At 35.0% G+C, this 11717-nt stretch overlaps 2 protein-coding genes across 3 annotated transcripts; one reads left to right on the forward strand and one right to left on the reverse strand.

Moving 5' to 3' along the window:
• Positions 1 to 665: 665 nt before the first annotated feature.
• LOC145617715 (small ribosomal subunit protein uS8z/uS8w-like) lies at positions 666 to 2715 on the reverse strand. 2 transcript variants are annotated; one of them, XM_081672458.1, is made up of 5 exons: positions 2572 to 2715; positions 1597 to 1747; positions 1296 to 1456; positions 866 to 1013; positions 666 to 810 (listed from the first exon to the last, which is right to left on the reverse strand). In XM_081672458.1, the coding sequence occupies exons 2-4, from the start codon at positions 1727 to 1729 to the stop codon at positions 915 to 917; spliced, it is 393 nt and encodes a 130-aa protein (XP_081528584.1). In that variant the 5' UTR covers positions 1730 to 1747; positions 2572 to 2715; the 3' UTR covers positions 666 to 810; positions 866 to 914. The 2 variants fall into 2 exon arrangements, with proteins under 2 accessions (XP_081528584.1, XP_081528583.1); XM_081672457.1 differs by having other exon boundaries at positions 666 to 1013.
• A 4098-nt stretch (positions 2716 to 6813) lies between these two features.
• On the forward strand, positions 6814 to 10682 carry LOC145617876 (putative histone H2B.1). Its single transcript, XM_081672632.1, has 2 exons — positions 6814 to 7326; positions 10013 to 10682. The coding sequence occupies exons 1-2, from the start codon at positions 6888 to 6890 to the stop codon at positions 10444 to 10446; spliced, it is 873 nt and encodes a 290-aa protein (XP_081528758.1). The 5' UTR covers positions 6814 to 6887; the 3' UTR covers positions 10447 to 10682.
• The last annotated feature ends 1035 nt before the right edge of the window (positions 10683 to 11717 follow it).

An 11717-nucleotide genomic window follows, 5' to 3' on the forward strand; every position in this document is an offset into this window, starting at 1 on the left:
CAGACTCCACTTCTGCTAGAAGTACTTGGGCATCATTATAGCATCAAGCTGTTCAGATCTAAACTAGAGGTTAATGAAGAGGGCAAAGACCTTTCTTTTTCTGAAAACATCTACCAACAGATTACAGAAAGGCCGGTCCAAGTGACAATGAGAGTTGAAGGTAATGAACTCATAGACTCCAAGACTCCTCATTTGCAAGAATCTAGTCAGTGTGATGACCAACATTGAGTCGGACACAGGGTGTTCTAGCTTAACTCAATCTTGTTAGAAGAAATAGTTGATATTCTACCATCAGTATGTTATGTAGCCAGCTCATACGGACTACACTCCCTATCACCTACATAACTACATTGTATTAAAGACTGTTAATACCACATGAGCCAAATATAAGTCACAAGCTACTCTAGAGAACAGAGGGTAACAAACTGCACAAGTAGACACAGGTTACACATACTCAAGATCACATACAGAGCAGGGGTGTTGCTGATGTCCCATCTGCCAATTCCAGAGCTAAAATAGATCCAGCAGTAATGTGAGCCTGCTGGCTACTTTATTAAAACAGATGACGCCCAGAATTTGGAAATGGTTCCTCACTTAGCTTAACAGCACAGGGAGATAATAACAAAATGTTACACTTAATTGAGAAATGCATGAAGTTCATCAACTCGCAAGTAAAATCTTAGTTCTCAATTCTCATTAAATTTGATAGAAAAAGCACACCAGAGTACACACAGGAAAAACTAGATATATTAAAAAGGGGCACTACATTCAAAACATAAAAACAATAGGAGTAGGCAAAAATATTCAAAGTTGTAGTACTGATCCATTTGGGATTAAGGCTTTGATTGATTGATTGATTGATTGATTGTAGTACTGATCCAAAATTTGAAGTCAATCCATGAAACCTCTTCTCATCAGTAAAAGAAGCCAAGCACCTTGCCTCCAACATTCTTTCTTCTAGCCTCTTCGTGGTCCATGATGCCAGCCGAAGTTGTTAGCACAATATATCCGAACTGAAGAAAAATGGGCAAACAATGATTAAGCGCCTCAAAATGACCAAACAATGATTAAGCGCCTCAAAATGACAAGAAAATAACCCAATCAAAAGCCACAACAGCAAATTCAGAGCCTTATTCTAAGGGCATAAACAAAAGGCTAGCACAAACAAATAATAATCAAATGTCAATATGCCACACAAGAACAAAAGAAAGGATTTATTGTTAAACACCTCAGACAATAATAGCTGAAACAATTTAAGCAACTAATGGTAAAGCTTCAACATCTAATGGTCTAACCTGTCTAGAGGGAAGCAACCTTGCTGTCCAGGACTCAATCTCTTTGACTCCAACATCAAAACGAGGGCTGATAACACCGCACTTGTTTAATCTTCCATTCAGTTCAATCACAATCTTTCCGGATCTGTGGTCATCGACATACTCAAATTCTCCGATGTAACCTGTAAAAAGCAACACGCAACAACAGCCAATAAATGATACATGTTACGTAGAGCTAAAAAGTAAGGACTGACAACCTAACTAATGTAATTCCCCTAAAGAAGAACAAACTAGCAATGACAAGTGTATGAAGAGATCATACCGTGCTTTTGCATGACAATGAGAAACTTGATAATCACTTTTGAGGAAGGCCTAATGAGCACCTGCCTCTTGCCTCTCTTCTCAGCATTGTACATAGTTTTGAGAGCATCGTTCAAAACACTGGTCCTCACCATCCTTGCAAGCTTAAATTACTGATACATGGTGTGAAACAATTGAGTTATTTAGAAAATTAGAACCCATTAAAATGCAATTATGAAACACTCAGGAATCAGGAATGAAAAGAAATGCTTATCACTGCCCCAATGCTCACACATCCAGGTATTGTTTACACTCGAGTTAAGTGTCGATAAGTCATTAAAATTAGCCTAATACAATAATCTTCACGAGAACCACAGCCTCCATTAATGTCAATCAGTAGTGAAACCAACATAATCCATTTTATACCTCTAATTCTATCAATTAGACGATTTCAAACCCGACATCAATCTTTATAACAATTATAAACATGTGCAGCTACTGTCATTCATATGCAATTCAGAGGAAAATAAAGACATGAAATCAAACGATATTTTGACAAAACACCACCATTTATAACCCTATAACAGAAAAATCATCAATTTTAAGGAGACAACTATAACATAAATTCAAGTGTTGCCTAAAATAATTAAAATTCAAAGGAATTTCCCAGATCAAAACAATTACAACCCTTTCTACTAAAATCAAACAATCATAGTAACACAAAAAAAACATATAGTATGTAAATACATACATCATCCTCATAAAATCCAAAACAACAGTCAAAAATACAAGCTGACATAGAAAATTGAAATTCCAATCACTTATATGATAATTACGGATAAAAAGAAGCATATTATCTATGATTTGATGAATCAAAACAACCCCAGAAAAATGAATTAACAAACAAATCAAGAGGATCTAAAGAATAATAGCTTGATTAAATTAAAACCAGATTAAATCAGTAGCAGAAGAAGTACGAGGAAGAAGGAGATTATACCTGAACGAAAAAAGAGAGGTTACTGCGCTCTGAGCTCAGAGAGGCAAACACAAGAAGAATTAGGGTTTTGGTAGCTCAAAGTATTGCGCTTTGTTTTTGTTAAGCAGCTTTCACTCTTTACGAATGAGGCGAAGTGTGTGTGAGTGAGTAAAATTGTTGGACCAATGTAATGGGCCGATTTCTTTTCAGTTTTGGTTAATGGGTTGTGCTTTCATAATTTGGTGGACTTAACTTGATATTGGTGTTGGTTTTATATGGATAAAATGGCCTTCTAATAAACATTTTAAGAGGTTTTTTTAAAATAAAAAATAATAAAACAAAAAAATGCTCTTTTGTTCTTGAACTATTGCCTCATTGTAAATTTTAGGTTAAATTTTTAGGGGCCGTTTGGTTCACATAGTGTAATCGGAATGGAATGAACAAAGGGAATGAAAGAGAATGGAATGAAACCCTTTCCATATGGTATGCTGTTTGGTTTACAAAATCACCACCACCAAGTCCACCACCCAACAACCCATCTTCCCACTTCTTTAGCCACTCCACGACCTCCCCCACCCCTTGCCGCCCGTCGTCGATCCTCCCCAACCCCTTCTTCGCCCATCGTCGATCCTCCCCCACCCCTCGCGGCCACGGAAAACTCTGCCCCCACGCATAACCCTAGAAAACGACCTCCCCCACCCTTTGCGGTTCGATTTCTGTGTCTTGCTTGGGAGCTGCTGCGAGTTCTGCCGTTCTGGTGAGGAGCGAGGAAGCCGCGACAAATTCCGGCGAAGATAGAGGAATTCCGGCGAGAAGTGGTGAAGCTGCGGCGAATTTTGGCGAGGAGTGGTGAAGCTGCTGCTAATTTCGGCGACGGTAGGGGGACCTGCTTCGAATTCCGGCGATGGTAAGGGACCTGCTGTGAATTCCAATGACGTGGCTGGCGGTGGGGGTAAATAGTTGCTGGTGTATGTATGGTGGTGTAGTGGTGGCTTAGGAAAGGGAATGGAAAAGTCTAGGGGGGGTGGGGAATCGATTTGGACTGATTTTGGGTAAACTCAGAAATAAAAAAAAAAGGGTAATGGGAATGAAAAAATTGACAAACAAACAACAACAAAGGGAATGAGACATGTTCATTTCCTTTCCCTTTGATTATTAACCCCAACCAAACGACCCCTTAAGATTTTGATCATGACTTTTCATTAATTTACAAAAAAAAAAAACTACAATTTAATAATATTTATGCTATAGACAAATGAAAAGATTTCCATTTGAAAATACCCCTAAGAGAGTAAAAAAAGTAAATGTAACAATTCTAAGAGATGGATGAAGTATGATATTGAGGTAGTATATTCTGATAGGTATTAATAACTAAGGACAATTCACAACTGCTTGAGGTTGACTTAATCAAGACTCCTTCACAATGTAATCACTCCTGCTTTGTTCACCATTATCCACGTCTACTCACCACATCAACACCCTGGTTATCTTTGTTATGAAGTTCGAGTATGGATGTAATAGTTAATAAGAAATAAGTTATTGAAATACGTTTAGATTAATATAATATGCCTATTATATGATTATTGAATATATGGGTTAGTACATGTAAAAGGAATGATATGTAAGTCCCTGTATAAGGTTGAAATGAACCTTTTTAAAGTTATGTGCTCTAAACATAAAGGTATAAAACCTTATAAAGCATAGGTAGCATTTCGTCACACCCTTATTTAAATGATTGATTGGTTTCTATGTTTTGTATAAATCTCGTATAAAGGTTTTATACTTTTCTAAACTTTTACAACTCGCATGTATTGTTAAGTTGAAACAGCTCGAGATTTGAACTACACATTCAAGCAAGTAAGGTCCGTGTGGATAACGTATGTATGGAGTTTATATAATTTTTTTTATCTATAACGTCAACTCAAGATGGATGCTATCAAAATAGGTTAAAAAATAATGATTCAAAAATAAGAATGTGTTTTTTTCCATTTTCATAAACCACTATACACAATATACAAGTTTTCTCTCTTTTAACCGCCCACATTTTCTTTTTATTTCCTCTCAAAAACACCATTATCAATTTTTATAAACTTAAAGATCTAAAAAATTATGCTATTAAAACTATTGAAACATGGATGTTGAACAAGAGAATTTAAGGTGCAAATAAGAATTTGAATAATAACCTTATCCATATTATTTTTCGTATCACAAATAAAAAAAATAAAAAAGGTATTACAAGTGTTTATTTGAGTCGAAAAGCTTTTTTGGTAAATGTTCAAAACTATGAATGTAATGTTCATTTTCTTATGTTCATCAAAAGAATAATGTTTAGTTTCATTTGCCAATAATTTACTACCTAAGAGTAAATAAATTAGATGTTCAAATTTGATACTGTTAAATGTTCACATTTACGAAAAATATGTTCATTTATAAATATGTTCAGTAATTAACTATATATGAGTATTAAATGTGTAACTTTTTTTGTTAAAGTAACAATGTTCATAGTCATAGAATGTATCTTCATTTTATATATGTTCAACTTTTTTCCATTTCCTTTAAAAAAAAATGTTCATTGTTGTTTAATGAAATATAATTTAAATTTTCTTATATCCATTTTATGTTTGAGCGTAGTTCAAGTCTCAAGACTATCAACCCATTTGACAAGACTTTTATGACTATTATAAATGATACTCCGTATAAAGTAGATTAGTAATGTAATTCAAAGTACATTTAATTCATTTATTTGTTTATAATCTCGAGAAAGATTACATATTTACATCATATCTTTTAAAGTTTTCTAGTACTTCATAATATGTTCAATTCACGTACTAAGTATTTGCTTACAATCTCGAGAAAGATTACATTGGTTAGTATGCAGGTGGTTAGTAGACCACTTATAGTGTTGTAGGCTTTTTTTATTGGCTAGTGCATTACATCCTACAATAATATTTTTTTTAAAAAGTATTTCAAAATGGGTATTCATAAAAACCCTAAGCTTAATTTTACTATCTTTGTGAGTAGGTATCAACCTAATGTTCACTACTTATTAGGACTTTAAGTACAGTAATAGTTTGATACCTGAAACAACATCCAATTGAGATTGAAATTGAAATTTTTTAGGGTAGCGTTTGGGTTCAACCATTTCATTTCAATTATGGAATTTGAAATCTTGAATTTCAATTACTTACATACAATTTCAAATTTTCTGTTTGGGAGAAATAAGAATTTCATTTTTTTTTTAGGGCAGAATTTCAAATTTATTTGTCATACACCATCTCCACTTACCAAAACCAACCATTATTGCTCCTCTTACATTTCTTCCCTCTCTGAGTTCTCTCTCCACCTCAGATGTTTATCCAAAATTCCCAAATTATCAACCCAAACTGGTGAAAGTATGGCTCAAATTAACTTCTTCTTCTTCTTGTTTTTTTTTTTTTTTTTTTTTCTGAAACCATGGCTCAAATTAACTTAGATATGTATATCTTTTTACTTTTCCATCTGTAAAGCTAAGATTAGGTTTATGAATTTCAAGACGATACTATCATTAAAAGACTAAATGACAAATTCATGCAACGGAGGTGACAGTGGTGAGATTGCAACGATGGAGGAAGAGGTTCATGAAGGTGAAGGCAATGACTACGAAGGTTGTCGACTTGAAGACAACTGAGGTAGTGTAGAGCGGGTATGAGATATTGTTAGCCACAATTAAAGTGATAAAAGATTGAGTAATTGGTAAATACTTGCAATTGGGGAAAATCAAAAAGAAAATAGAAGAAATTGTTTGAAAGATTTGAAATTCCATCAATTTGAGTCAAATCCAAATGCAAATTCTATTAATTCCCGAATATGATATTTTATATATTTTATATTTGAGACAATTCCATCATTTTAAATGAAATGATAGCTTCTAAACAGGCTACTTAGAGCCTGATCTCATTAGCTTAAGTTCAGTTTAGTTTAAATTTCCTTTTCTTATAAAATATTCAGCTCAGCTTAGTTAAATAATTAGATAAAACCCATAATTAAATTGTTAAATGGTTTAGAAATGGGCCAAATCCAATTCAGCAAGCCAACTGAATCAAGCGGCGCGAAATTACAAAAATCTCCCAAAAGGAAAAAAAGGCGGAAAACGAATAATCACCAAAACGTCACGAATCATCCACGTCATCGATCCGTGTAAACTCCCAACATCCAATAAGAAACAACCTCTTTCCCCTATAAATAAACTTCTCCATTTCCTTGTAATTTTATCCTTCACATCTCATTGTCTTTTATCACCACACTCTCTCTCTCTTATCCCCAAATCACCCCTTTCTCTCTCTAAAAAAATCCCAAAGATGCCTCCCAAAGGAGAAAAGAAACCCGCCGAGAAAAAGCCCGCAGAGGAGAAGAAAGCCGCCGCCGCCGAGAAAGCTCCGGCGGAGAAGAAGCCAAAAGCCGGCAAAAAGCTTCCCAAAGAAGCCGGCGCCGCCGCCGGAGACAAGAAGAAGAAGCGTCACAAGAAGAACGTCGAAACCTACAAGATCTATATCTTCAAGGTTCTCAAGCAAGTTCATCCCGATATCGGAATCTCCAGCAAGGCGATGAGTATCATGAACAGTTTCATCAATGATATCTTCGAGAAGCTTGCTCAGGAATCTGCGAAGCTTGCTCGTTACAACAAGAAGCCGACGATTACCTCTCGGGAGATTCAGACTGCTGTCAGGCTTGTTCTTCCTGGAGAACTCGCTAAGCATGCTGTTTCTGAGGGTACTAAGGCTGTTACTAAGTTTACTAGCTCTTAAATTGATTTAGGGATGAATTTACAGAGTTTGTTTGTGTATTTAGGTTGTTTTAATTAGGGTTTCTAGTTTCTGCAGTTTGGTTGTTTAATTAGGGTTTGCTTTTGTAAAATTGCAGATATATGAAATGATAATGGATCTAAATGTTTTGTTTTTCAATAGTTTTGTTGATTAATTTCTCAGTTTTACATTCTGATGATTGCCTGTTGTGTTTATTTTTATTGTTTGGTTTGATGTGTTGTTTGGATCTGAGTATCAGAGTATGAATTATCATTTGGTTTAAAATACTTATCTGGGAATCTCAGCATTTGACGATGTGTGTTTAATTGCTTCACTGTTGAAATTGAAATTTAGTTAAGTTACTTCAGTACTGTATGTCTGTATTTGACTTGATTGATGAAAATTTAAATGATGCTGCCTAAAAAGAAGAAAAATAAAATTGTAAATGGTGCTTGATTTTAACTGTTCTGATTAATAAATGCCTAATGTAATACTCCCTCCGTCCCAAAAAGAACGACCTATTTGCGGGTATTAAGGAAGTTTGCACAAATATTGTAGCAAATTGGTGGGTGTTTTAATGTAAATGGGTCATTCTTTTTGGGACAAAGTTTTGGCCAAATGGGTCGTTCTTTTTGGTACGGAGGGAGTAGTATCAATATGCTTTTAAATTTAGGATTCTGAACCTCTATTAAGGATTGTTGCGACTAATGACCCGACAAACCTAAACACTCGATAATTCATTATGCCAACTGTATTCTAGAGTTTTGTTCTACTGTATTTTATTTAAAGTGGTTACAATGTTTTGGACTAATACTAGAATACTACGGTGAAGAGAATGATTACAGAAATATTATGCCATGATTGCCATCTTTCTTATCTATAAGTATATGGTACATCAATAGACATTTAACATCATTGACTTGTTCTTCACTATTGAGATTTTAATGATGGAAATAGATTTTATTAACAAATATCATTGCTCTAAAATGAAGGTTTGCAAAGAATTCATTAACCTAATGTCAATGCCAAATGTGAAGTTATAAGTCCTAATCTATACAAATTTTAAGTTTTAAGTTCTGTCTTAAGTCTTAAGTGCTAGGTGCATATATGTATTATTTGCTTGAATCATGCTATATTACTCTTCATTTCAGTCATCTGCATGCTTTATGGACTCCAAGTGATGGATTTGTATACGGTGAGCTTGGTAAAGAAGGTAGCTTGATCATCAATCACAACACGTCTTTGTGAAAAATTAAAGTTAGAATAAAGCGTAACCATATCAAATGAATTGATGTCTCTAACTTTTTTTTTATCATAACTTTTAATCTATAAATAATAATGGAGTGATTTAAATTGGGTTGAGGCCTTTCCAGTGACAGGTCATCTACCAAATTTTGCCAAACAAGAAAATCATGAGCTTTTGAAGCTGAGTTGTTTGTGAAATTGTAACTCCAATAGCCTAATCAGCCTATAATGCTAGGCAAGGCTTGTGTTCCAGGCATTAGGTCGAATTAAAAAAGAATTTCAAGGCCAAGTTCACCACCTGGTAAGGCAAGATTGAGTAGGGTGAAGGCTCGTAGTCTCGCGGTCTCGCGAGAATTTTAGCTCTTGTTTGTAAATATTCAGTGTAAATGTCCTACCAACTAAAAATCATCCGTTGCTCCTCAAATTTCTAAAAACTTTGTAACTTTTTCATTTTTTGTTTTATTTGAAATACTTTGTTTGTAGAACTATTCACATATGCTATGAGTTGTAATTAAGAAAATGATTATAGTTATATGAGATCTTGTTAAATTCATCTTTCTTTATATTTTAATATGTGTAATATCATATTATTATTAATGTCATTTGTTGATAATCAGAAAATTGATTGATTGATTGTTTTTTTTTTTTTTTGGTGAAAGAGAGGGGCAAACCCCTTAAAACAAAACAAACGACACTAAAACTCCAAAACAACTAAAGGAAACTACTGAACCAAAAAGAAAAATCTAACAGAATGCCATAAGGGCACTATTAGAAACCATTATTAGTAGGAATCATACGAGGCAACGCCACTCCTCCCAAGTCCTCCAATAAAACGGCCTGAAGATAGCAATAAACATGAAATAAGAATTGTTCAACTGGTGAAGGCAGGTATATAAATAATTCATTAATAACATTTCGTTGAAACCCATTATTCTTCAAGACTCCCAATTTCTTCCAATAATTTAAGTACTACATCTTGCCATGGAAATATGGGAGATTACAATTTCACACTTTCCATGACAAGTGAAAATGGTAACCCTTACCCATTGCAGCTCAAAAGGTAAATGGTAACCCATTGCAAGTCTTAATCGTACTTTTAAAAGCCCAATCATAGAAAAAGCCCAATCCAGTAAACCACCAAAGCCGGTACTTCCAAATTACCAGGCGCGAAAATGACGAAATCTCCCAAAATAAAAAGGCGGAAAAACCAAAAATTCCAAAACTTTCACTATCCTAAAACCATCCACGTCATCGATCCGTGTATACTCCCATCAACCAATCAGAACCAACTTCTCTCATCTATATAAACACTTCTCCCATTCTTATCACCATCATTATCATCTCATTTCCTTATCTTAGTTTTTTCTCTTTATCATCTTCTTCCCCTAAATTCTCACTTTCTCTCTCTAAAAAAACCTCAAAAATGCCGCCTAAGGGAGAGAAGAAACCCGCCGAGAAGAAGCCGGCAGAGGAGAAGAAGGCCGCCGCTGCCGAGAAAGCTCCGGCGGAGAAGAAGCCAAAAGCCGGCAAAAAACTCCCAAAGGAGGCCGGAGCAGCCGCCGGAGATAAGAAGAAGAAGCGTCACAAGAAGAGCGTCGAAACCTACAAGATCTACATCTTCAAGGTTCTCAAGCAGGTTCACCCTGACATCGGAATTTCCAGCAAGGCGATGAGTATCATGAACAGTTTCATCAATGATATCTTCGAGAAGCTTGCTCAGGAATCTGCTAGGCTTGCTCGTTACAACAAGAAGCCGACGATCACTTCTCGGGAGATTCAGACTGCTGTTAGGCTTGTTCTTCCTGGTGAATTGGCTAAGCATGCTGTTTCTGAGGGGACTAAGGCTGTGACTAAGTTTACCAGCTCTTAAATTAGGATTTGAGGTTGGATTTGTGGAGTTTGTGGTGGTTATGAATGTATTTATTGGTTTGGTGGTTATGAAATTAGGGTTAGGGTTTTAGATTGTCATGTTTTTATGATTATGTCTATTACTATTAGGACTTTAGGTTTTATGATTATGTTTCTGATTATGTATTAGCTTGATGCAGTTATGATATATTAAATGACTATTATTAATATATGGTACTTAATCTTTTGGATTGTTTATTTTTGTTGTTTGCGATTGTTCGTATGATTCATTTTGTCTCCATTTGAATTTTTATTCATAATTTGAATACATTCAATGGCAGTACCTACTTGATTATTATCTCTGTCAAATCGAGTTATTTCAGAAGTATAATTCATGAATTCCAAACTTTGATAACATTTTAATAGGCTTTGGAATTTGAGGCTTCTTTGATTGTGGTGTCTCTGATTCCCTATCCTGCTGAAGGGCCGTGTATGGAGTGCAGGTGCCAATTTAAGTGCATTGAGGTAATTTGGCATTTTGATACTTTGTTCTTAACTGGATATACACTTTGTTTTGACAAACTCCTCGCTGCTTCCTTTGAAACAACTACATATGAAAATCTGTTAGAATCGATGAATTGATTATGTAACTGTTTGTCATTTGAATTTACAGGAGCATTGGAGATTGATTATGAACCTATTTGGTGCTTAAAGTTGTCTAGGATTCTCATGAGCAGGCTGGTCATTGGGGAAGGTACATTGTATAGAATTGCTCCATAGTTTCAGATTATGATCGATTAATTTTTCATGTCTTATTGTTCATCATTGTTTCCCACCTGTTTTTGTTCCTTACTTTAGGTATTAGCTAAGTATGCGTAGGGTAGATAAATCTGCATATTTTGTGATATCAAAGTTGGTTCAGTGAAGCATATAGGTAGAACTGGCTGTTGGTACTTACATATGTTAAAGGCAAGGATAGTTGCTGGCTAATTGGACCTTTTGATGCTTTCTGCTTTTGCATTAGTGTAGAAAATCATAAGTTGGGAAGTGCTTTTAGTTCATTAATCATCAAACAATCTGTTTATTATTGAAGGATGAGGACTTGATGATAGCTTGTAACTTAATAGACTTGGCATGGATTGCTAAGTATATATTAAGAATGCGAGCCAAGCTGACTTGCAAACGCTTTTAATAGCTCTGAATGGATGATATATCCATTTGTAATGTGTATTGCAGGAGCGTTGGATTAAGGTTGAATCTATTTGACGTTCTACCTGTCTGGGATTTCTCCTG

Source organism: Chenopodium album, chromosome 26 (assembly GCF_948465745.1).
Source record: "Chenopodium album chromosome 26, dcCheAlbu1.1, whole genome shotgun sequence".
Taxonomy (NCBI): Eukaryota; Viridiplantae; Streptophyta; class Magnoliopsida; order Caryophyllales; family Amaranthaceae; genus Chenopodium; species Chenopodium album.

Coding starts and splice junctions, on each gene's coding strand:
- LOC145617715 (XM_081672458.1), bottom strand. CDS start 1,729: ATGGTGAGGACCAGTGTTTTGAACGATGCTCTCAAAACTATGTACAAT. Junction 1,457..1,596: donor CATTGTCATGCAAAAGCACG/GTATGATCTCTT, acceptor TGCTTTTTACAG/GTTACATCGGAGAATTTGAG. Junction 1,014..1,295: donor GGTTGCTTCCCTCTAGACAG/GTTAGACCATTA, acceptor ATTTTTCTTCAG/TTCGGATATATTGTGCTAAC.
- LOC145617876 (XM_081672632.1), top strand. CDS start 6,888: ATGCCTCCCAAAGGAGAAAAGAAACCCGCCGAGAAAAAGCCCGCAGAG. Junction 7,327..10,012: donor GGCTGTTACTAAGTTTACTA/GCTCTTAAATTG, acceptor TGCCGCCTAAGG/GAGAGAAGAAACCCGCCGAG.